General features: G+C 39.5%; 1 protein-coding gene across 3 annotated transcripts; it reads left to right on the forward strand.

Annotated features, from left to right (window-relative positions):
• Positions 1-139: 139 nt before the first annotated feature.
• Positions 140-24,633, forward strand: LOC108670071. Of its 3 annotated transcripts, none has more exons than XM_047880179.1 (6): positions 140-322; positions 7,627-7,774; positions 9,144-9,246; positions 10,050-10,234; positions 10,575-10,668; positions 24,297-24,633. In XM_047880179.1, the coding sequence occupies exons 1-6, from the start codon at positions 193-195 to the stop codon at positions 24,420-24,422; spliced, it is 786 nt and encodes a 261-aa protein (XP_047736135.1). In that variant the 5' UTR covers positions 140-192; the 3' UTR covers positions 24,423-24,633. The 3 variants fall into 3 exon arrangements, with proteins under 3 accessions (XP_047736135.1, XP_018013013.1, XP_018013012.1); XM_018157524.2 differs by lacking the exon at positions 140-322 and adding an exon at positions 7,289-7,418; XM_018157523.2 differs by lacking the exons at positions 140-322; positions 7,627-7,774; positions 9,144-9,246; positions 10,050-10,234; positions 10,575-10,668 and adding exons at positions 18,897-19,054; positions 19,264-19,411; positions 21,229-21,334; positions 21,818-22,002; positions 22,329-22,422.
• The last annotated feature ends 2,361 nt before the right edge of the window (positions 24,634-26,994 follow it).

A 26,994-nucleotide genomic window follows, 5' to 3' on the forward strand; every position in this document is an offset into this window, starting at 1 on the left:
TATTTTCCTGTTATTCGAAACTCGAAAAAAATCAACCGAGCTTCAATCTGAGATAGTTCAGCGCTGATATCTCTCACTACCCAGAAGCTATGCTCGCTTCCAACGCTGGGAATCGCGGCACTTGTGCCGATAGCCTCGTTTTGATAGGGCATTCAAATAGCGTCTGTTGCTGGCTTGCCTCCTATTAAGCAAATGTCTTCATTGAAGAGCCTTACAACATTAAGTGTTCGCTTGTTAACAAAAAGGAAATCCACAATGAAAACTCTTACACAGGCATACTATGTGACTTTCTTCGTTCTAGCGTCCACTCAAAGTTGGAAAGGTAACTCAATCTAATTCCCATGTTTGGCCCTTTTCATCTCTCTTTGCATTGCAAATGCTTTAGATAGGTCTTATAAGCTTCGAAGCTTTCAATTATTTTAAACTGATTTACGGTTACAATTGACTTTCGATTTGGCGGCAACAAGCTTTTTTAATTTTTAATAATTGTCATTTAATAATGTTAACAGAGGCTTCTTGCAATTGCAGGAGCGGACGATTTTCGGTACCTGACAGGCTACGCGGACCTCGGTTTATCCGGCATTCATCACCAGTTCACGGAGTACACACCCGACCTGAGCGCCGTACAGATGGACAACACAATCGAGAGCGCCTGTGCCACGGGGTTGTGAGTGCTCTTATTGCAGTCAGGTTCAGTAAAACATTCCATTGCGAATCCATACGCATTTATGTTGCGTGTTGAAGCGATTCAACACTTGTAGTTACCAGTAAGCAGCTTTGGAAGTCAATTCAATATTGAAAATTGGACTGAAAACCGCCCGTAATCAGCTGAAAACCACAGGAAGTGAAATTGTTGAGTATAATTTGGAAAACGCAATGGCCAAAAAATTATATTGTAGGTAAGCGTTGAAACTATGCTTGTTTCCGATGTGAAAATCTGTACTACATAGAATAAAGATAAGAGCTTATTAACTAGGAAAACACCGAGGAAGTTCTAAGAAATATCAAAGGAACCATTTTCCCATGTTATGTTTCAGAATTTTACGGAAATAATTGTTAAGCTAGTGGCGAATATCCCTTTGAAGGCTGTGCAGCCTTAAATTGACGGTGATCTGATACCATATCATCTAGTTACCCACATCGCCAAGTTCCAACTTAACAAGGAAAAAGCATTGGTTTGTCGGGGGGAGGGTTAGTTGTCACGACAACGAAGTAGATGACGGATTTTCAAAATTCTTTCTTTCAGTTTTCACAATCCTGCTTCCGGGAACTACTATGGCTATTTCCACAAAAATTTAAAATTTTGCTATTTTTGGCGCCTCAGTAAGTCGAGCCCAATGAGATTCTAATCTAACAAGGAACTCGATGTCCGTAAAATAAAACATTTCGGCCGTAAAATTAAACCTTCAATTTGGTACACTGAACATTTCCTGAAAACTTTAAAAAATTTCAACGTTGACTTCATAAAAATATCGGAGAATTATTCGGTTTGTGCGCGATGTCAATTTGTAACCTCATATGCACTATATCATGGTTCGTATTTTGGCAAGATGTATCCATCACATGGCCTGTTGAACGGCACCAAAACGTTGGATATAATATAGGTATGGCCTCGCACTCAGTAATCAGTTTGGGATAACTTTCGTTGTAATTCACAGTTTTTATTCCCATGTCGAATTTTCGATGGTTGTAGAAACTAAGTCGTTCGCTGAAAACTCATGTGCCTCTGAGCTAATTAAATCGTGATTGTGATTTTTCAAACAATCATTAAAAATTTCCAAATTCATCAAAATCCTTCGAGGAACTCAGAATTGGCGGAATCTGGTCTAGAAAAATTTCCCCTTAAATACTCAATCAACCTATCTAATACCAACATGGCATTACCATTGGTTGTGCTAGGTACTGAAAAGAGTAACAAATCCACAGATGGCTGTTCTATAACGCTACGAACTACGCCCTGGACACCGCTATCTGCACTTGGCATGTAGTGAACTACTGTGGCAATTGGACCACATATTGCCAGAATATGGTGAGAATAATAGAATTTTGTATGCCTATAATTATATCTCAAAATCGGTTAACAATTCATTCCTTATCGCACTAAAACGTATTTTTCGCCTAAATATGATGAAAAATAAATTACATATGCAACTTGAATCAATTAATTTGAAGCTCTTGCGCAAACTCATAAAAAAGGTTATTACATTTCGCTGAAAAACCTATATTTTGAATAACTATAGTAAGAGGATATTTTGATTCGTACCTTCCTACAATTTTTTCCAATTATATTATAAATCCTAATTTCCAGAGGCCTGGCCTACACTGGCGCCACCGTCTGCGTGTACGCCGATCATACAACCACCAACGGCGGCATTGACCTCGACTACGCACTCATCGCAAATGTGAGGTGACAGTCTTTTCTGTTTCCGTGCAAAAGCGGACGCAAATTTCAATAATTTATAAATTTAAATACTTGATTCTAAATTACCCAAAGCAGTCAGCAATCTGTGGACAGTATGCCACAGCGTATATAAACAAAACCTTCCACAAGCAATCGCGAAAAAATAATTTGGTTCCAATTTGAAAAATATGAAGCTAAGTAACTTATACGAAATATTTAGATAATCAGTCCTATTGGTAGGTAACTTGCCAAAGGAAATATCGTGCCACCTCACGCCAATATCCTTAATTATTTCCATTGGGAAATATTTTTGGACTGAAATTAAAGAAAAGATGAATTATAAATGTTTAAGTGGAACTAATGCAAACTTAATTAACTGTGATTAAATATTATCTCAGGGCTACATTTGTAATGATTGATGAACAGTGACAAAACCATTCAGACAGAAATTTGTATAAACCCACCACCAGAATATTATAGCATAGTAAAAAACTGAGTTCAATATGCGCATCCGGTACGAAATGAAGTGTGCTCCCAGAAATTAAAAAAGCAGGCTAAAGAAAAGCCACAGGTGCCCTCCTCATGATCAAATCTCTATAATCAAAACTGGAGGTATATCGTCATTTACGTGACAATTCTTGTACATTTACGATGACAGATTTTACACCATTTTTATTTAAATTTGCCGTGATGTATTTTATTACTCACAAAATATTTTACTAGTTTCCGCGGTACAAGCTAAGTTGAGGCAAGTTAGGAGAAAATTCGGCTTGAAATTGTGAAGGCAGCCATGCTCCTGAATGAGATTCATCGAGTTAAACAAAAACTTTACATTATTACATTATTTTCGGATTTCGGACTTTACATTATTCGGATTGTCTGGAACGCCAGTTCATCACGCCTCTTATATTTGCCCTTAAGTTGAGCGAGCTCGGCCTGCCCGACAACTCCATCAGGTCCGTGGCGCGCGGCTGCTTCAGCGAGCGCGTGGTGGGCGCTGCGCCGCGCAGTCGCGCCGGCGGAGAACGCGTATGGGACGCTGGCAATTGAACTAAGGATCATCTGTGTCTTGTACCAATACATGCACTTTCACGATTAACAGATACATATGCATATATTTTTCAGCGTTTATTGCATGAAGAAGAGTGGCGTGTTCATGAAGAAGAGTGGCATCGAGACATCATTTGTGTCCGTTCTTTCTTCAAGGTGGTCTGTAGTTTGTTGTACAATTGTCTGTCCGCTTTCCTTTTTTGAAAATTTCTAAATAATACTATTGAGAATAAATTAAAAATATGTATGTCAATCCAATACCTTTTCATTACCCATCGGCTTATCACTTCCAGCGTCATTTCTAAAGCCCCAAACATAAGAAGTGTCACTTTTGTCTAACTGAACAGAAGTGATCTACGTCATATATAGTTGATCATAATTGCACTGTAGCTAGGTTTTAGCGTGCTGCCTACTCAATATTAACTCATTTGGCTTGTTCTTTGAGAATCGCAACGTTATGAATTAAAAGTAAAAATTTATTTGTGCCCGCGTCGTGCCTCGTGTGTGAGATTGATTGAGGCTTCTTGGAAGAATTATCTAGTTAACTTGAGAGGATTTCGGAATTCATGATAGTTTCCTTATCCTGATACCTACAATTTTTACGTTTTGGATTCCCTTGTGTTGCCGAAAAGAATTCCTCTTCGCACTTAAATGTTTCAGGGAAACTAACATCGTTACTGGGGGACGTATACATAGTGACTTACGTGTTGCTCGAGCGAAGGAAACGTAACTTTCAGACCAATTGTTTCAGACTTTTTAGAAGTGTAGGTTTCATCTGAGGCGATGTTGATTTTACCAACTATCATATAGCTACCTCTTTCAACTAAAGGATAGAGGAAGATGAAATCGAAAGTGTCTGAATGGCTCTAAAAATCTGAATTGAATTCATTTACAAACGGAAGTATCAACATAACCACGTATTTTATTGTCATCTATCGATTATTAGTGATATAGATAAATATACTTATCTTTGTTTAAGTTAAATTAGGTAATATTACTAGCACGTAACATTGTCTTCACTAGAGATAATGAAATTCGTTGAAATTAATACCGTATTGGCGCGAGTCGTCAAAGTCTCATCTTTTCCCTTTATATCCTATGTTACCCGAAAAACAGGTGTGAGTGATTAACCCTTTAAACTATCTTATACGAAAAACAGGCCCCACTGGCGCACTATTTTCCTGTTATTCGACACTCGAAAGAAAAATCAAGTGAGCTCCACTCAGAGATAGTTCTGCGCTGATATCTCTCACTATCTAGAAGCCACGCTCGCTTCCAACGCTGGGAATCGCAGCACATGTGCCGATATATTTGCAGGATATCTAAGTACCCAGTTACAATTTAAGGCCGTGGCGCGGTTGTTTATCGGCGTGGAGGGCGATTATGAGCGCGCAACGGCAGATTGGCAGCTTCTCCCAAATCTCGGCGATATTGCGCTCGTCGGCGGGAAGCGATGGACGGGCCGCTCTGCGACCATCGGCGATAATTTGCGCGAGACTTTAATTAAGGTTGTTTACAAACGAGGGGCCGGCTGCTACTTACGACCATGTTTCGGCTGCTATATATATATAATCGATTCCTCAATCGAAAACGTACGTGCGTAAGTTGGTGTTCGAACCTAAACTTAAACTTTGACATCCACTCCTGTTGAACAAAAGACCGTCGATGATATCGTATACCGATGTTTACACAGAGACATTGCATTTTTAGACATCTTAGAACACTGTCACTTTCTTGTTAAATGGAATACTTCTATCTGACAAAAAGAATGTGTGCTCAGCTCATAATCAATTTAAATGATTTGAATGCTTACAGTTCGACTAAATGCTCGTTCTGCGTTGTCAAGGCATATGATGGAAAGAAATGAGAATTGATTGTACCTATTTTTTAAGCTTACGTGTTGTAAGATAATAATTACATTAATTATAGGACAAAAATATCTGGATTTATTTGGCTATCTTCAAAAACCTCAGGGTGCTTGAAGCCATGGAAATATGATTAAGGAGTGCGAGAGCAGAACAATAAAACTGGAGGTATATGGTCATTTACGTGACAATTCTTGTACATTTACGATGACAGATTTTACACCATTTTTATTTAAATTTGCCGTGATGTATTTCATTACTCACAAAATATTTTACTAGTTTCCGCGGTACAAGCTAAGTTGAGGCAAGTTAGGAGAAAATTCGGCTTGAAATTGTGAAGGCAGCGATGCTCCTGAATGAGATTCATCGAGTTCAACAAAAACTTTACATTACAATTATTCGTATTGTCTGGAACGCCAGTTCATCACGCCTCTTATATTTGCCCTTCAGCTGAGCGAGCTCGGCCTTCCCGACAACTCCATCAGGTCCGTGGCGCGCGGCTGCTTCAGCGAGCGCGTGGTGGGCGCTGCGCCGCGCAGTCACGCCGGCGGAGAACACGTACAAGACGCTGGCAATTGATCTGAGGAGCTCTGTGTCTTGTACCAATGCATGCATTTCGCTATTAATTAAGAGATGTATATGCATACATTTTTCAGCGTTTACTGAGTGAAGAAGATTGGCGTGTTCTTTGTACACATCGAGACAGCATTTGTGCGACGATCTCGCTCCTTGCCCGTTCTTTCTTCGAGGTGATCTGTAGTCTGTTATACAATTGTCTTTCAGCTTTCCTTTTTTGAAACTTTCTAAGTAATACTATTGAGAATAAATTAAAAATATGTATGTCAATCCAATACCCTTTCATTACCCATCGGCTAATCACTTCCAGTATCATTTCTAAAGCTCCAAACATAAGAAGTGTCACTTTCGTCTAACTGAACAGAAGTGATCTACGTCATAGTTGATCATAATTGCACTGTCGATAGGTTTCAACGTGCTGCCTGCTCGATTGTAATTGAGCCTACTATTAACTCATTTGGCTTGTACTTTGAGAATCGCAACGTTATGAATTAAAAGTAAAAATTCATTTTTGCCCGCGTTGTGCCTCGTGTGTGAGATTGATTGAGGCTTCTTGAAAGAATTATCTAGTTAACTTTTGAGGATTTCGGAATTCATGATAGTTTACTTATCCTGATACTTACAATTTTTACGTTATGGAATTCCCTTGTGTTGCCGGAAAGAATTCCTCTTCGCACTTAAATGTTTCAGGGAAATTAACATCGTTACTGGGACGTATACATAGCGACTTACGTGTTGCTCGAACGAAGGAAAAGTAACTTTCAGACCAATTGGTTCAGACTTTTTAGAAGTGTAGGTTTCATCTGAGGCGATGTTGATTTTACCAACTATCATATAGCTACCTCTTTCAACTAGAGGATAGAGGAAGAGGAAATCGAAAGTGTCAGAATGGCTCTAAAAATCTGAATTGAATTCATTTACGAACTGAAGTATCAAAGTAACCACGAATTTTATTGTCATCTATCGATTATTAGTGATATAGATAAATATATTTATCTTTGTTTAAGTTAAATTGGATAATATTACTAGCACGTAACATTGTCTTCACTAGAGATAATGAAATTCATTGAAATTAATACCGTATTGGCGCGAGTCGTCTAAGTCTCATCTTTTCCCTTTATTTCCTATGTTACCAGAAAAACAGGTGTGAGTGATTAACCCTTTAAACTATCTTATACGAAAAACAGGCCCCACTGGCGCACTATTTTCCTGTTATTCGATACTCGAAAGAAAAATCAAGTGAGCTCCACTCTGAGATAGTTCTTCGCTGATATCTCTCACTATCTACAAGCCACGCTCGCTTCCAACGCTGGGAATCGTGGCACATGTGCCGATATATTTGCAGGATATTTAAGTTGGGTCTGCTGCTAGCGTTCTTTTTATTGTACAAATTTATTCGTAGAGGAGCTCTGCAACATATAAGTGTTCGCTTGTTAATAAAAAAATCGCATGTTCTACAATGAAAACTCTGATACACGCATTATGTGGGGCTATCTTCGTAATAGCGTCCATCCAAATTTGGAAAGGTAACTCAATCTAATTCCCTTATTTGGCCCTCTTCATCTCTCTTTGCTTTGCAAATGCTTCAGATGGATCTTATTAGCTTCGACATTTTCAATTATTTTAAATTGATTTACGGTTACAATTGACTTTCGATTTGGGGTAACATGCTCTTTCAATTTGTAATGATAATTGTCATTTAATAATGTTAACAGAGGCTTCTTGCAATTGCAGGTGTTGCAGGAGCGGACGATTTCCGGTACCTGACAGGCTACGCGGGCCTCGGTTTATCCGGCATTCATCACCAGTTCACGGAGTACACACCCGACCTGAGCACCGTGCAGATGGACAACACAATCGAGAGCGCCTGTGGCACTGGATTGTGAGAGCCTTCATTGCAATAGGTTTTGCAAAGCATTCCATTGCGAGTCTAGACTTAATTATGTCGCGGTGGTAACTGGTAAGTAAGTAGCGTTTGCAGCAACTTCAACATTGGACTGATGCCCGCGGTCAGCTTTAAACAGGAAGTGAAATTTTTAAATTAAATTTTGAAAAATTGTTGGGCAAAAAATGTTTTCATAGTTAGGCGTTTAACTATGTTTTTTTCCAATGTTAAAATCTGACTACCTAGAAGAATGATACTTGCTTATTAACAAGGAAAACACCAAGTGATTCACTGAAAAAATTTCTAGGCAACTTATCTCATCAAATGACAGAATATAACGAAATTACTGCTGGACTAGTGAAGAATATTCCTTTAGAGGCTGAACGTGTACAGCTTTAAACTGATTTTAATATGATACCATATTATACTGACTGTAATATGTAATAATATATGATAGATTCTAATGTAACTGGAAATATCACTGGTTTCCATATGAGGGATGATTAATTGGCTCGTCAACAAAGAGATGACGGATTTTCGCAACTCTTTCTTTCCGTTTTCAAAATTTATTTTCTGTAACTATTATGAGTATTATCATTTTTAATGTTCAATGTTTTCAATTTTGAGTTCCATCTATTTCTGCAGCTCAGTTCTACTTCAATCGAAATCAGACCAGTCAAATCGATCATAGTGAATTAGCTTCAATTTAAAAAAACTGATAAGAAACACTATACGCAGACCTCACATTGAAAATAAATAATTTATTTCGACTTACCAAAGCACGTAGATTCATATCTTTTAGGGAATCCGAAGTCCTCGATCGGCCGTAGAATAATACCTTTAATTTGATAAATTGAACATTTCCAGAGCACTTACAAAAATGTCAACGTTTATTTCAATAAAAAGATGGAGAAATATTTGGCTTATATGTGGAGTCAATATTTAACCTCATATGCACAATATCATCGTTCGTATTTTGGTAAGACAATGTCCCATCACGTTGTCTCTTGGACGGCATCAAAGCGTTGGAGATGTAGGTATTGCCTCGCACTCAATGAGGATCAATTTGGGATAATATTCATTGTAATTCGCACTTTTTTTAATTCTCCTGTCAAGTTTTCGTAGTGTGCAGAACTAAGTCGTTTCCTGAAAACTCATATGTTTCAGAACTAATTAAGCTAATTTTTTTATATTTTCAATGAATCAGTAAAACCTTTTAAATTCAACAAAAATCCATCACAAAAATCAGAATAGGCGGAATCAGAGTGACAGAAAATTTACATTAAATAGTTAATCAACTTCTCTAATTCCAACATGGCATTATCATTGAATGTGTAATGTACTGAAACGAGAAACAAATCCACAGTTGGCTGTTCTATGACGCCACGAACTACGCTATGGATTCCATTTCCTGCTCGTGGCATTTAGTGAACCACTGCGGCAATTGGAGCACATATTGCCAGAATATGGTGAGAATAACAGTTGAAGCGCTCTGTTTCATTAAAAGTCATTTTAAATGTTCTTTGCTGTCATTGAACACATGCTTCAGTCACTACATTGCCACATCCTTAAAGACATCGTATGAAAATTGTAGCATGTGATGAAACTCCTAAGGGAATGCCAAAAGGCTAATTAAAATTTGAATAATTGTGCTTTATCCCCGAATGAAGAAGTCGTTTGATCTGCCCTCACGGAGAAGAATCGTCTCCTCTATGTGACGCGTTGCCCTCAGGTTTCGTCGCTCAGACGCGCCGGCAGTCCGCACGGCCTCAACAACGACTATTACAGGGTGGCAGGGTGGCCCAGTGGTTACAGTTCAGAGTACCAAGATTGGCGCAGAGAGGCGCGGGTTCACTCCCAGCTCTGTGCGCCAGTTTCTGGTCAGAAATGGCAAGGAGGCCGGGCGGTTAAGCACAGCAGAATTGAATCAGTGAGTTGTGAGTTCGAGACCGCAGCAAGCTGTGGATGTTCTGCGATGTTAAGAATCGGCGACAGGACTATGGCCTAATAAACGCTGAAACCGCTATTATTATTATTATTACAATCTGTATGCCCGCAGGTGTCGTCGTTCAGATACGCCGGCAGTCCGTACGGCCTCGACAACGACTATTACAATCTGTATGCCCGCTGGTGTCGTCGCTCAGATACGCCGGCAGTCCGTACGGCCTCAACAACGACTATTACAATCTGGATGCCCGCAGGTGTCGTCGCTCAGATACGCCGGCAGTCCGTACGGCCTTAACAACGACTATTACAATCTGTATGCCCGCAGGTGTCGTCGCTCAGATACGCCGGCAGTCCACACGGCCTCAACAACAACTATTACAATTTGTATGAAGGCACGTCCTTCCGCGGCGAAGAGTTCAGAGGCGACGAGGACGCTGCGCAATTGGGCGACTTGGATCTGGCCGTCTCGTCTCTGATAGTGACCGGCCAGGCCGCGTGGACCTTCTATACGTGAGTTCCAGCAGCCGTCTAGTGATGGTGTAATGGCAATTTAAATATATCATCACTGTTATTGAAAGTTTTTATAACTAATACTCAAATATATTTCAATAAAATCTGAAGCTCAACAAGCAGTTCATTGAATATCGTAATAAAACTTATTATTTGCCCAAGGATGATGAAAAAATGAATCATAACTACAACGTTAATAAATTAATTTGAAACTTTTTCCAAACTCACATAGCAGTTATTTCATTTCGTTGAAAACCTAAATTTGAATAACTATAAAAAATATTTTGGCTCGTGCTTTACTACAACTTTTTCCCATGTTAAGATAAATCCTAACTTTCAGAGGCCTTGACTTCACTGGCGCCACCGTCTGCGTGTACGCCGACGAGACAACCACCAACAGCGGCATTGACCTCGACTTCGCTCGCATCGAAAATGTGAGATGACAGTCTTTTCCGTCGCGGCTGCTTCAGCGAGCGCGTGGTGGGCGCTGCGCCGCGCAGTCACGCCGGCGGAGAACACGTCCAAGCTAGACGCCAACTGAACTGAGGTGCCGGCTGTGCGTTGCATCGATACATACATTCTTGCTATCAACAGAAGTATATATGCAACTACTGCATGAAGAAGAGTGGCGAAGTGTTCGTGCTCATTGAGACAGCATTTGTGCAAAGTTCTTGCTCCTTGCCCGTTTTTGCTTCAAGGTGGTCTATAATTTATTGGACAATTGCCTTCCAGCTTGGTTTTTATAATTTATTTATAATCCCGCTGGAAATATATTATAAAATATATATGTTAATCCAATATTCCTTAATTCCCCATGTAAAATCACTTCCAGTACCGTATCTAAATCTCCCAACATAAGAAGAGTTGTTTTTGCCCAACTAAACAAAAGTGATCTACCGTCATAATCGATCATAATTTCACTGTCTCTATATTTTAACGTGCTGCCTACTCAATATTGATTAACTCAATTGCCTCGTTCCCTGAGAATCGCAGCGTTATGAATTAAAAGTAAATATTACTTTACCTAAGTTGAGCCTCGTGCGTAGAAGTGATTGAGCCTTTTTTGAAGGATTACCTATTTATTTTTTAGAAAATTTCAAAATTCATGAAAGTTTTCTTATACTGTTCACTACAATTTTCACGAGATGGAGAACGTTTTGTTGTCGGGTATAAGGTTCCCCTGCGAACTTGAATGTTTCTAGGGAACCAACATCATTGCTGGACACCTCTAACAATTCACTTGAATTGATTCAGAATTCGTATATAGTAAATAAATTGATTCTAGAATTTGAGCAACCACTTACCTCAGTAGCTATACTATTACTCTACTCCGCATACACCAAAGTTAACATTAGGAAATCCTGGACTCGTAATACAATCTCAAATGAGAATTGTGAGCTCATATTTTTTGCTCGGGGGCACTGTCAACCAATTGGGAATTGATCTCGTACCAAATGCTCTTCGCAACTTGCATAGAACCTATGAACTGGGCTTCCTATTTACTCAAGTTAAGAAATCATCTTTTTAGTTAGTTAGTTTTTATTAAACTGTACTGTTATGGCTGCAAGGGTAAAAATTTAAGAAGCTAAAAGCTCCGAGTTTCAGTTATCTTATTTGGGAAGAGTTCATTATTGACTTTATGTGACTTTGCGAGAAGAAATTTATGTGTTGAAATTGTAGAAAATCCTTACCTTCTATAAGATAATTTCGGTCGGATGACAATAGATATTGTTAGGGTTTTGACTAATTCACCATTTAATTTGGCTAATTATAAATTTCAGCTTTTCTTTTAATTCGGTGTGGGCAACCATCTTTGTTTTTCTTAATCTGAATTTGAATATTAAGGCTAACTTCAAATTTATGAAAAGTAGGATTGTCAATTTAGCTTTTCCCGCTAGATCTAGCGTGTTTTCAACGCATTCCGCTGGGAAAATGAGCTCTAACGAGAAAAATGCATGTAAAAGGTACTTAAAATGATCTTTTCAGCTACAAAGTTCGAACTTTTAGTTTATCTTTGCTTGAAAATGCCAGGTTTTACCTTGGAAGTCAATGAATGAGTTGGCACTACTGGTGCGAGGCCTGAGACAGCCAGCCAGTCAGATTCTTATAACGACCGCCCAGAACGCCACTCCTGGGCCTATACTTTCAAAAAAAGTTTAGAGTTCGTAAGTTCATCAGCCAATCATTGACGGCCTTTCAAGCAAAATCCACCAATCATAGACAAGAAAATAGAGCGTAAGTACTTACGTTTCACTTAGCGAGTTTTGAAAGTATGGCCCCTGGAGTCTTTAAGAGTCTAAGTCTTTAAGAATCTAAGGAATCGTCGTGCAAAGTGAGTTGAAATCAGTTTTCAATTCTATGTTAACTATCATAAACACTATAAATCAAAGAATTTATACAGGACAAATAAATCTATTAATAAAGAATTTTTGGACCGTTCCAAGACAGAAACAGTTCATTGATTACATTCTTTCTTATAAATATATTCATCAATTTGCACATATGTGCTCCCCTGTTGCTAAAAATAAAATAATATGGACTAATGAGTGGTTTTAACGTCAGGTCAGTGGGGTATTAATTATACAAGTCGTTAACGAATTACTTGGATAAATTTGTCACGGAATACTTCAACCACGGTGACCACCGATTTTGACCCATCCGCCTAACCTCCTTTGACCTATCCGCCTTTTTATCTTGCAATTAATATAACTTAAAGTGCTAGCCTGTTCAACCTACGGCCTTTTATAGGAGATTTTATTGCCCATCAGTAGTTTCCTCAATAGTGTTTCCCACGATCAATGATTCGTGGAGAAGACTTGGCAAAAAATTCAATAACAGGACTTCTGTTGACTGGTTTTGCATGTTGCATGCTCATGTCCACCTGATTGACTCAACTTTTGACGCAAACAAGTGTATTTCCTCTTTTGAATAGATTTTTTAGCCGCTTGTATGATTCGACCTTTGTTGAAGGCTCAAATGAAATGACCCATTGCTGAACGGCAGCGGTATTTATTATCCTCTCAATTTTTATGGTGTTGTTACTGAATGTAGGAAGAATTGGCCAATACGTCAATATTCCATCAATATTTATTTATGTCATTAAACATTTATTGTTCCTTCATCATTTGATTAGAAACAGATGGTAAATATCATAATATAACGGATGCATGGGCCTCGAGCCTCGTGATTAAAAATAATGTTAAGTTATATTTGTTAAACTTTCTTGAAATCTTGATCTTTCTAAGATAATATCCTAACATCAACCCTGAAAATTAATTTAAAAATTCAGATGCGAGTCTGACTCTGAAATATGCGTAGCTTAGGATTCAGGAAGCACGTAAATAATTGCCGCTGTAAAGGGCAGCCTCTAGCAGCTGGGCAGCTTCCCAGCTAGGTATGACTCAGTGCGTCTAACCTTTCTCATGATGTCAGGCGATTGTAAAGCCAGAAAGAGGATTCTGACCAGAAGCTGATTTCAAACAAGTGGTCTAGAAACTCGGAGTAACTTTGAGTTGATTAACTTCACTCGTGGGCTGAAGCCGAGGTGGTGAACGAATTTTGTTAGGGAAACAGCTTGATTGATCGAGAATTTCTTGTTACCAAATGCATGTGCAGTTGAATCCCAATTGAAGGTATGTCATTGGGATCATTACACATTTAATCACTATAGCAATTCATCATTGCACATTTTATCATTTTAGCAATTCATCATTTGTTAGGTTGGTTAGGCAATGTTAGATTAAGTTAGGTTGGGTTACACCCACATGTACTTATGTCGGCAAAATACACTTATGCAATGGTGAAATTTAGTCGTGAGGTATGCAATGATGAACGGTGAAATGTGCAATGATGATTGATGAAGTGCATCAACGATGAAATGGGTCAAAGATAAAATTTCCAATATAAATTGCTGTAGTGATGAAATGTGTCGATGATGAAATGTCTCGCATGATAAGATGTCAAAGAAACATGTCATTGACAATGAGGTTTTCTCAGCATGATTCGGTTATCTGAGGATGATAGTATAAATTATGTTTTTTCTGGCAAATTTTTCGTGTATTTTTCCTTGAGCTTGCATTTCGAAATCCTGCGCATTAAAACGTGATGCATAGAAGTTTGCATCTGAGGCGATGATGATTGTACCAATTGTTTAGTTACCTGTTTCCACTAGAGAGCAGAGGGAGATGCAATAGAAAATGTCTGCATTGGCTCCAGAAAATTGTTTACTTACGAATGAAAGTACCAAGATAAGCGCGAATTTGATGGTCATCTATAATTTATCACTGATCTTGATAATATATGTGTTTCACTTTTACAATATTACTAGCACGTCTCAGTGTTCTCGCTAAAGATAAGGAAGCTCGTTAAAATTAATATTGCAATGTCGTGAAACGTGGAATGTGTAATCTAATATCTTTATATCCTATCTTTTGTGAAGAACAGGTGTGAGTGAAGAAATATCTCATCTAAACTGACCTTTTAAACCATCTTCTCCGAAAAACAAGCCGTACTGGGGCCGAAAATTTTTCCTGTTAATCGACACTCGAAAAAGACATCAACTGCATGAGCACTCTTAGATAGTTCTGCGCGGATATCTCTTACTACCTACAGAAGCCACGCTTGCTTCCAACGCTGGGAATCGCGGCACTTGCGTCGATTGCTGCGTCTCGCCAAGGCACTCAAGTAGTGTGTGATGCTAGCGTGCCTTCTATTAAACAACTGTCTTCGTAGAAGAGCTCTGCAACATTAAGCATTCGCTGGTTCATAACAAAGTAAATCCACAATGAAAATTCTGATACATGCAATCTACGGGACATTCTTCCTTATAGCGTCCACTCAACGTTGGAAAGGTAACTCAATCTAATTCGCTTATTTGGCCCATTGCATCTCTCTTTGAANCCCATACTATCACTTCTTACACACGCCGTAAGCCTTACTGGCCGCAGACCACGCCGGATCACCGTAAACCTGCTGTGCTATTTGCAGGACTGGCGTAATCCCGCCGCACTCCACGGGCAGAAGCGCAAACCACTGTCCCTATAACGCCATGCCCCGGCTCTCCCCCTTCACAGCCATAAGGCTTTCTTCAATTGCTGATCAGTTGTGCGCCAGGTTAGGTTAGGTTAGGTTAGGATAGGTTAGGTTAGGTCCCTCCATCGCCCAGACGCATTACTGATCGGGCAACGAGAAAAGCCTTCTGCTGGCTGCGAAGAGGGAGAGCCGGGGCAAGGCGTTATAGGGACGGCGGTTTGCGCTTTAGCCTGTGGAGTAGAGCGCCATGAAGCAGTGGCTGTGACGTAACGGCGCTGTTATGTCGGGCGCTTATTTTCAAAAGCCGCGAATACGCCAGGCTGTGTTTAATACAAGCACGCAACAGTTTGGCTATTTGCCCATGGCTGTTGCTTCGGTGGCTTGATGTTATTTGGCTGATTGATTCATATCCAGGAAAGGAAATGACGCCTATGGCTTTAGGCACTTAATCACACGGGCTAATATGCCCTCTAGCGTGATTACGAGCGGAAAGGAATAGATATTGAATTGTGGGCAAGGGCTATGTAGCGGTCTATGCTGCGTCCCTCGCCAGGGCACTCAAGTAGCGTGTGATGCTAGCGTGCCTTCTATTAAATAACTGTCTTCGTAGATGAGCTCTGCAACATTAAGCATCGCTGGTTCATAACAAAGTAAATCCACTATGAAAATTATGATATATGCAATCTACGGGACATTCTTCCTTATAGCGTCCACTCAACGTTGGAAAGGTAACTCAATCTAATTCGCTTATTTGGCCCATTGCATCTCTCTTTGAATTGCATATGAGTTAGATGACTCTTATATAAGCTTCAAAATTTCAAATTATTTTAAACTGATTTATATCTATATTATACTTTCGACTTGGGATGACATGATCGTTCAATATGCCATGATAATTGTCAACCAATGATATTAAAAGAGACTTTTTCCAATTACAGGTGTTGCAGGAGCGGACGATTTCCGGTACCTGACAGGCTACGCGGGCCTCGATTTATCCGGCATTCATCACCAGTTCACGGAGTACACACCCGACCTGAGCGCCGTGCAGGTGGACAACACAATCGAGAGCGCCTGTGGCACTGGATAGTGAGAGCCTTCATTGCTAAAGGGTTTGCAAAGCATTCTATTGCGAGTCTAGACTTGATTTAGTGGCGGTGGTAAGTAACTTTCGCAATAGCTGGCAACTAAGTAGCTTTAGCAGCGACTTCAACATTGGACTGATGCCCGTGATCAGCACTAAACAACAGGAAGTGAAATTTTTTATAGTTAAGTTTTGAAAATTTATTGGGCCTAAAATGTTTCTATAGTTAGGCGTTAAATTTTTTGTTTCCAATGTAAAAATCTGTACTACCTAGAAGAATGATACGAGCTTACTAACAAGGAAAACAACCGGGTGACTCTCTGAAGAAATTTTTAGCATACGTTTCCCATCATATGACAAGGAATTTAAAAGCAAAGAAAACGCCAAGAAAATTCACCATATCGATATTGCAAACGTTTCGGAGTCCAGCTCCATCATCAGTTCGACTAAACTAAAAATGAATTTATCTTGTCATTAATATAACTAAAAGTACTAGCCAGTTCAACCTACGGTATTTTATAGCAGAGTTTATTGCCCATCAGTGGTTTCCGCTATAGTGTTTCCCACGATCAATGATTCGCGGAGACTTGACAAAAAATTCCGTAACAGGACTCCTGCTCACTGTTTTTGCCTGTTTCATGCTCCTGTCCACTTGATTGACTTAACTTTTGTCGCGAACAATTGTATTTCTTCTTTTGAATAGATTTTTTGGCCGCTTGTATGATTTGACTTTTCGTTGAAGGCTCAAATGAAATAATCCTTCGCTAAACGTCAGTGGCATATTTTTCATCCTCTCAATTTTATGGCGTTTTTCACTGAATGTAGGAAGAATTAGCCAATCCGTCGATATTACATCAATATTGATTTATGTCATTAAACAGTCATTGTTCCTTCATCATTTGATTTGAAACGGATAGTTAACATCACAATATAACGGATGCATGGACTTCATGATAAAAAATAGTGTTAAGTAATATTTGTTAAGCTTTCTTGAAATTTTGATCTTTCAAAATAATATCAAGATAAAATAAGATAATAACAGCAACCCTAAAAATGAGATGCGGGTCTGGCTTAGCATATCAGATGCGGGTCAGGCGTAGCTTAGGACTCAGGAAGCACGTAAATAAGCCGCTCTAGAGGGCAGCCTCTAGCAGCTGGGCAGCTTCCCAGCTCGGTATGACTCGGCGCGTCTAACCTTTCTCATAATGTCAGGCGATTATAAAGTCAGAAAGAGGATTCTGACCAGAAGCTGATTTCAATCGAGTGGTCGAGAAACACAGAGTAACTTTAAGTTGATTAACTTCACTCTAGGGCAGAAGCCGAGGTGGTGACTGAATTTTGTTAGGGAAACAGCTTGATTGATCGAGAATTTATAGTTACAAAATGCATGTGCTGCTGAATCCCAATTGATGGTATGTCATTGGGTGACCACACACTTCATTCGAGACATTTCATCCTTAACACATTTCATCACTATAGCAATTCATTATTTGACATTTATCATTGTAGCAATGAATCATTGGATAGGTTAGGTTAGGTTAGGCATTATTTGACATTTATCATTGTAGCAATGAATCATTGGATAGGTTAGGTAAAGTTAGGTTAGGTTCATGTACTTGAGTTGGAAAAATACACTTTGTCATGATGAAATTTAATGTGTTGAGATATGTAATGATGAACGGTGAAATGTACAATGGCGAATTGCTATATTGATGAAGTGCACCAATGATGAAATGGGTCAAAGATAAAATTTCCAATATAAATTGCTGTAGTGATAAAATGTGTCCATGATGAAATGTCTCGCATGATAAGATGTCAGAGAAACATGTCGTTGACATTGTGATTTTCTCAGCATGATTCGGTTATCTGAGGATGATAGTATAAATTATGTTTTTTCTGGCAAATTTTTAGTGTATTTTTCCTTGAGCTTGCATTTCCAAATCCTGCGCATTAAAACGTGATGCATAGAAGTTTGCATCTGAGGTGATGATGATTGTACCAATTGTTTAGTTACCTGTTTCCACTATAGAGCAGAGGGAGATGCAATAGAAAATGTCTGCATTGGCTCCAGAAAATTGTTTACTTAGAAATGAAAGTACCAACATAAGCGCGAATTTCATGGTCATCTATAATTTATCACTGATCTTGATAATATATGTGTTTCAGTTTTATAATATTACTAGCACGTCTCAGTGTTCTCGCTAAAAATAAGGAAGCTCGTTAAAATTAATATTGCAATGTCGTAAAACGTGGAATGTGTAATCTAATATCTTTATATCCTATCTTTTCTGAAGAACAGGTGTGAGTGGAGAAATATCTCATCTAAACTGACCTTTTAAACCATCTTCTCCGAAAAACAAGCCGTACTGGGGCCGAAAATTTTTCCTGTTAATCGACACTCGAAAAAAAGACATCAACTGCATGAGCACTCTTAGATAGTTCTGCGCGGATATCTCTTACTACCTACAGAAGCCACGCTTGCTTCCAACGCTGGGAATCGCGGCACTTGCGTCGATTGCTGCGTCTCGCCAAGGCACTCAAGTAGTGTGTGATGCTAGCGTGCCTTCTATTAAACAACTGTCTTCGTAGAAGTGCTGTGCAACATTAGGCGTTCGCTGATTCATAAAAAAATAAATCCACAATGAAAATTCTGATTCACTTATTCTACGGGACTTTCTTCATTATAGCGTCCACTCAAGGGTGGAAAGGTACCTCTATCTAATTCACTTATTTGGCCCTTGTCATCTCTCTTCGCATTGCAATTGCTTTAGACGGGTCTTAAAAGCTTCAAAATTTCAAATTACCTCAAACTGATTTATATCTACATTCGACGTTTAATTTGGAACGACATAATAATTCAATTTGTAATGATAATTGTTATTCATTGATGTTAAAAAGGGACTTCTTCCAATTGCAGGTGTTGAAGGAGCAGACGATTTCCGGGACCTGACAGGCTACGCGGACCTCGGTTTATCCGGCATTCATCACCAGTTCACGAAGTACACACCCGACCTGAGCGCCGTGCAGATGGACAACACAATCGAGAGCTCCTGTGGCACTGGGTTGTGAGTGCTCTTATTGCAGTCGGGTTCAGCAAAGCATTCCATTACGATTCCAGACGCAATTATGTTACGTGTTGAAGCGATTCAACACTTGTAGTGACCTGCTAGTAGCTTTGGAAGCCAATTCAGACTGGGCAGGGTGGCCCAGTGGTTACAGTTCGGGCCGGATTATCAAAACTTCGTAACTTTTTGCACTTACGACAAAAAGTTCTGTGGTATACGTAAATACACCCTAATTTTGGCATTATCAAAACTTTCGTACGCAAGTCTTAGCTAAAAGCCTAAATTTTTTTCCCGCGCAAATTTTTCCCGCGCAAATGTTTTTATAATACCACCGTTAGTATTACGTTGTCATAGCAACGCCACTCGTAAGTCGATTTTGCGTACTTGCGAAGTGTTGATAATACGGCCCCAGCAGAGTACCAAGATTGGCGCAGAGAGGCGCGGGTTCGATCCCAGCTCTGTGCTACAGTTTCTGGTCAGAATCGGCGAGGAGGCCGGGCGGTAAAGCACAGCAGAATTGTTGCAGTGAGGTGCGAGTTCCGAGAGCGCAAAATGCTGTGAATGTTCTGCGATGTTAAGAATCGGCGACAGGCCTACGGCCTAATAAACGCTGAAACCGCTATTATTATTATTAGTTCAATATTGGCCGAGCGTAATCAACTGAAAACAACAGAAAGTGAAATTTCTATAATAGTTTGGAAAATACTATGCCAAAAAAATATCATGTAGGTAGGACTTGGGAGTTGAAATTATGCTGGCTTTCGATGTGAACATCTGTACTACATAAATGAAAGATAAGAGCTTATTAACAAGGAAAACACCGAGGTAATTCTAAGAAATTACAAAGGAATCGTATTGCTATGTTATGTTGCAGAATTCTGCGGAAACAATTGTTAAATTAGTGGCGAATGTCCCTATTAGGGCTGTGCAGCCTAAAATGGACGGTAATTTGATACCATATCATAGTTACCTAGCTACATCGCCAAGCTCCAACTTGACAGGAAAAAATCACTGGTTTGTCGAGGGGAGGGTAGGTTGTTACGACAACGAAGTAGATGACGGATTTTTGCAATTCTTTCTTCAGTTTTCTAAATATTTTTAATAATAATAACTACTTAATAACTACTCTGGATGTTTTCACATAAATTTGAAATTATAGCTTTTTTGGCGCCTCAGTAATTTTTAAATATAAATCAGACTTCGTTATAAATCAGACTTCGAGCCCAGTGAGATTCAAATCTAACAACGAACTCGATGCCCGTAAAATGAAACCTTTCGGCCGTAAAATGAAACCTTTAATTTGGTGCATTGAACATTTCAAGAGAACTTCAAAAAATTTTTAACGTTGATTTCATAAAAAGGTCCGAGAATTATTCGGTTTGTGCGCAATGTCAATTTGTAACCTCATATGCACTATATCATCGTTCGTATTTTGGCAAGACGTGTCCCATCACATGGCCTGTTGAACGGCATCATAACGTTGGATATAATATAGGTATTCCCTCGCACTCAGTGATAAGTTTGGGATAACTTTCGTTGTAATTCACAGTTTTTTATTCTCCTGTCGAATTTTCGATGATTGTAGAAATAAGTCGTTCACTGGGAACTCGTGTGTCAGAGCTAATTAAGTCGTAATTGTGATTTTTTAAACAAGCATTAAAAATGTCCAACTTCGCGAAAAAATCCTTCGCGAAACTCAGAATAGGCGAAATCTAATCTAGAAAAATTTCCCCCACAATACTCAATCAACTTATCTAATACCAATATGGCATTTTCATTGGTTGTGCTATGTACTGAAAAGAGACACAAATCCACAGATGGCTGCTCTATGACGCTACGAACTACGCCCTGGACTCCTCCGCTGTCTGCCTTTGGCATGCAGTAAACTACTGTAGCAATTGGGCCGCATATTGCCAGAATATGGTGAGAATAACAAAATGCAATCGATTCATGCACGAGCTTGGCGGAGGTAGAATAAAACTAGCATTATATTGGATTTTAAAATCGTTGTTGCTGTCATACAACACAGGTTTTACTCGCTACATTGACACAACTTTAGAGTTATCACCAACAATATGAAGCATGCCATAAACTGCCTAGGAAATGTCATAAGGCTCATTAAAATTTTAATACTTATACTTTATTCACAAAATAAATTATAGGTTTTGTCTGCCTTTTGGAATAGAATATCTTCCCCCGCGTGATGCGTTGCCGCAGGAGTCGTCGCTCGGACACGCCAGCAGTCCGCACCGCTTCAACCACGACTTTTACAATCTGTATGCCCGCAGGTGTCGTCGCTCAGATACGCCGGCAGTCCGCACGGCCTCAACGACGACTATTACAATCTGTATGCCCGCAGGTGTCGTCGAGCCTCAACAACGACTATTACAATCTGTATGCCCGCAGGTGTCGTCGGTCAGATACGCCGGCAGTCCGCACGGCCTCAACAACGACTATTACAATCTGTATGAAGGCACGTCCTTCCGCGGCGATGAGTTCAGAGGCGACGAGGACGCCGCGCAATTGGGCGACTTGGATCTGGCCGTTTCGTCCCTGATAGTGACCGGCCAGGCCGCGTGGACCTTCTATACGTGAGTCTCAGCAGCCGTCCCGTAATGGTGGTGATGGCAAGTTAATTATATCACCGTTATTAAAAGTTTTTATAACTAATGCTAAATAATTATATCTCAATAAAATCTCAAACTTGACCAGCAGCTCATTCTTTATCGTACTAAAACTCATGACATGCCTAATTATGCTAAAAAATATAATTTTAACAACAACTTTAATAAATTAGGTTTTTAGGTAACATTTATTTCATTTCGTTGAAACCCCAAATTTTGAATAACTATAAAAAAGATTTGTAATCGTACCTTACTACAATCTTTTCGATGTCAGTATAAATCCTAACTTCCAGAGGCCTTGACTTTACTGGCGCCACCGTCTGCGTGTACGCCGATGAAACAAATACCAACAGCGGCATTGACCTCGACTTTGCACGCATCGAAAATGTATAATATATAATTATATATAATATAATTAATATATAATTTCATTTATTGGAAAATTTCATAACATGATTATCAAAGAGCCTAGCTATCTATTCCATTTCTACAACCCTTGTCTAAGTAATCTGACGGACATGCTCATAGTTAGCATTATCCGAATTTGTTCGGGGCACAAAAATCTCGTATCTTCATTTCTTTATTCCCCAAAGCAGATTCAGTAATCTGTGGACACTCACGAATACTAATACAGGGTCCGCCATATTTATGGCAACGCATGTTTTTGTTATTTATATATGTAACAAACAGGTGAATTGTTTTTTTATTGGATGAGCTAGTAGCCAAGAATTACCTAAACAATTCTCAGGCATATTTATTCAATATGACCACTCTTATTTTTAAAGACGGCCTCCAATATACACGGGAAAGCTTCACAGGAGACACGCAGCATTTCTTGAGGGATCAAGTCCCATTCTCGTGTCAATTTAGACTTCAAACTATCCAAAGAATCATGAGGTGTTCTGCAGACCCTACTCTCTAAAATAGCCCACACAGAAAAGTCGAGGGGATTCAAATCAGGGCTTATTGAGGGCCATTCATTTTTGCTAATGAACGCTGGGAAGTGACCCTGAATCCAATTTTGGGTCATGTTTGAGCCATGTGATGGGGCAGAGTCTTGTTGAAAACTCCATGGTGAGCCTTTCAAGTGTTTACGGGCCCAAGGTAACAACAACAACACAGCTTCCAAAATGTCCGAAATGTATCGCTGACTGTTCAATTTCACTCCTGAGGGGACAAAAATAAATAGAGACCTCCCAGTGGCGGTCACCGCCTCCCAAACCATCACCATCATCCTTGACCAGGTCGATTGCATGTTTTACCAGTTTCCTTGAATTTTTTTACCACCTTCCAGACAGTTTCGCGACGAATTTGGAGCTTTTTTGCAATGACTGAATTACTCTTGCCCTTTTCATGAAGGGTTACATGCAATTGCATTTCTATCTACTGCCATAAGTAATAGTAAATTTAGACACCTTAGACTTCTGCAATATAAAATTGATGAATTAATAGATGATATTAGGCTTCATTATCAAAGAAAAGTCTCCAAGAAACCAATTTATTTTATATAGAAACATCCGTTGCCATAAATATGGCGGACCCTGGATGGTTCAAATTTAAACAATATGAATGCAAATAACAAGTACGGAACATTAAAAAAAAAATTTTTTAAGTTAACTTGCCAGGAGTAAAGATCTTGCCATCTAACGCCAAGGCTTTTCTTTTTATCGAACGCAAAAAAATTGTAGACTTAGAGAAATGAAATTAGAGAAAGGAAAAACAGTGAAATAATTAAGTTGTATAAATTCAAACTTTATATATTGATTATTTATAGTTATCGCATAAGATGAAAATTTTGAACTACTGATCAAGAATGACGAGAAATTTTCAGACATAAAGTTCAGTAAAATAACTACCGCGAAATTAAAGCAAGGTAATTTGGGGTATGAAGCAAATGAGCTCCATGAAATTAAAAAATCTGGCTAGAAAGTCCCGGGCGCCATCCATAAACTTTACTCAAGAATCATTTATATCGTCGTTTACAACGTGAAAATTTTTTGTTCGTTCACGATTGATGATCTTACATCCTTTCTTAGTTAATTTGATGTTATATAATTATTTCTTCCACATTATTTGACTGATTCTCGCGGTTCGAGCTAATTAATTTGAAGTAAGTTAAAGAGAAAATTTGGCATGAAAAGGTGCTGACTGAGTACTTCTAAAAACGATTTTTCTAGTCAAACTAAATTTTACAATACAAGTATTCGGATTGTATGAAGCGCCAGTTCATCAGGCCCCTTATATTTGGCTTTGGCCCTCAGCTGAGCGAGCTCGGCCTGCCCGACAACTCCATCAGGTCCGTGGCGCGCGGCTGCTTCAGCGAGCGCGTGGTGGGCGCTGCGCCGCGCAGTCACGCCGGCGAAGAACACGTCCATGACGCCAACTGAACTGAGGTGCCGACTGTGCGTTGCATCGATATATACATTCTTGCGAATTACAGATGAATGTATGCAAATACTGCATGAAGAAGAGTGGCGCAGTGTTCGTGCTCATTGAGACATCATTTGTGCAAAGTTCTTGCTCCTTGCCCGTTTTTGCTTCAAGGTGGTTTATAATTTATTGGACAATTGCCTTCTAGCTTGCTTTTTATAATTTATTTATGATCCAGCTGGAAATATATTATAAAATATATATGTTAATCCAATATTCCTTTATTCTCCATGTAAAATCACTTCCAGTACCATATCTAAATCTCCCAACATAAGAAGAGTTATTTTTGCCCAGCTGAACAGAAGTGATCTACCGTCATAGTCGATCATAATTTCACTGTCTCTATATTTTAACGTGCTGCCTACTCAATATTAACTCAATTGCCTCGTTCCCTGAGAATCGCAGCGTTACGAATTAGAAGTAAATATTACTTTGCACTCAAGTTGAGCCTCGTGTGTAGAAGTGATTGAGCCTTTTTTGAAGAATTACCCATTTATGCGTAGAAAATTTCAAAATTCATGATAGTTTTCTTATCCAGTTCACTACAACTTTTACGAAATGGAGAACCCTGTGTTGCCGAGTATAAGGTCCCCCTTCGAACTTGAATGTTTCTAGAGAACCAACATCGTTACTGGACACCTCTAACAATTCACATGAATTGATTCAGAATTCGTATAGAGAAAAGAAATTGATTCTAAAATTTGAGCAACCACTTTCCTCAGTAGTTATAATATTGCTCTATTCCGCATACACCAAATTCAACATTAGGTAATCCGGGACTCTTAACACAATCTCAAATTAGAATTGTGAGTTCGTATTATTTGCTCAGGGGCACTGTCAACAATTGGTAATTATTTTAAATTTGATTTGAGGCTTCGGGCATGCAGGCAGCACACCTCCCAGCCTGAGCACAGCGGGTTTTGGACAGTTCACTTCACTTCTTCAACTCCTAGCACTTTCACCAGCCAGTGCGGCAGTAAAATTGTGATAGAGGAAAATTACTATTAGGCTATGAAGAACATTCACAGCCTGGTCACCATATTGCAGCTAAGCAAATATTGTCAAAGATGACGGATGGCAGCGGTGCGTCTCTTCATTAGGCCATCACCACCCTCATGAGCTGAGGAGTGCAGGATGAGGTGTCTGATTGTGTTGTGCCCTCCATATTGCATGCTGGACAATATTACTGGAGTCAGCTAAGTTGAATCTGGCCAAATGAGCGTTGACACCAGCATGCCCCAGGCGCAGACGTGACACAACGCATTCAACTGAACGTGGCAGCGATCCATGGTTTACATAGGATATCTCAGGTCAGTGACTTCGAGAAGCAGATCCACTCCTCAAAGGACAGTTGAGATCTTGCTGAGCGGGTGTTAGAATGTGCAAGGTTTGCTACCCTATCTGCCACCTCATTTCCATGGATACCACTGCGACCTTTGATCTAGAAAATAACCACGCTGTCAAGTCCCTTGACAAGAATAAACTCCTGTATCTTGAAGACAATTGTGCTATATGCGTGCCCAGTTGAGTATTATATGAGCTGCAAAGCAGACCTGAAAAAATCAAAACAGGCTCCTCCCTCATTGATACATCCTCGGTGGCAAGCTGCATGGCATTGTGTATGCAAACAGTTCAGCACCAAGAACCGTGTGCTCTCGTCGGAGTAACCAACCATTCGCCAAATTGGCCGATGGAACAAAAAGCCCAGCCAAAACTGACCCATCATCAGACTTAGAGTCATCTGTTTAAATTTGGATAGTGTTCTAGGAGAAAGTCAGAGAAGCAGATCTGGATAATTTGATGTGGCATATTAATCAAGAAATTGTCTTGTAAGTTAAGAAGTATGTTTGATGCAAGATCCACTCGAGGAGAAATTGGAATCCTCAGAGGAGTTGCAGCACGACGAGTGAGTGTGAGAGGCCCAACTTTCGGAGGCTTTCCTGAGCTCTAATAACAAAAGGAATGTAAAGCAGTGTTGCCAATTCTGCTTTTTTCCGCACGATCTAGCGTATTTTCAACGCATTCAAAGGGAAAAAATTAGATTTAGCGGGAAAAATGTAAGTAAACTGCAGGTAAAATAATCTTTTCAGCCAAAAAGTTTGAACTTTTAGCGTATTTTTGCTTGAAAATGCTAGGTTTTACTTTGGATGAGTCTGCACTATACTGGTGCAAGGTCTGTGACGGCCTACCTGCCCTACCAGTCAGGTCCAATACTTTCAAAAAAAGTTAAGAGATCGTATGTTTATCAGCCAATCATTGACGGCCTTTCAAGCCAATTCCACCAATCATAACCAAGAAAATAGAGCGTAAGTACTTACGTTCACTTAGCGAGTTTTGAAGGTATGTCCCCAGATCCTTAAGGCGGGTAGTCAAACCCGGCCGAACTCCAAAGCGAGCTTACCCGTTTGCTGCCGTGACTCGTGAGGGCTGACTATCTTACGTCTGGCCGGCGTGACTACACAGGAATATCATGCGAGCACAGGCCTGTGTCGCGCTGCACCACACTACACCCTCGCACAAGCACATATG

This window comes from Hyalella azteca, unplaced genomic scaffold, assembly GCF_000764305.2.
Source record: "Hyalella azteca isolate HAZT.00-mixed unplaced genomic scaffold, Hazt_2.0.2 contig4871, whole genome shotgun sequence".
Taxonomy (NCBI): domain Eukaryota; kingdom Metazoa; phylum Arthropoda; class Malacostraca; order Amphipoda; family Hyalellidae; genus Hyalella; species Hyalella azteca.

What these genes read in the sequence shown, in the direction of transcription:
- LOC108670071 (XM_047880179.1), top strand. Translation starts at nt 193, where the DNA reads ATGTCTTCATTGAAGAGCCTTACAACATTAAGTGTTCGCTTGTTAACA. An exon ending in GTCCACTCAAAGTTGGAAAG is followed by an intron (nt 323 to 7,626) that starts GTAACTCAATCT and finishes TTGCAATTGCAG; the next exon opens with GTGTTGCAGGAGCGGACGAT. An exon ending in AGCGCCTGTGGCACTGGATT is followed by an intron (nt 7,775 to 9,143) that starts GTGAGAGCCTTC and finishes ACAAATCCACAG; the next exon opens with TTGGCTGTTCTATGACGCCA.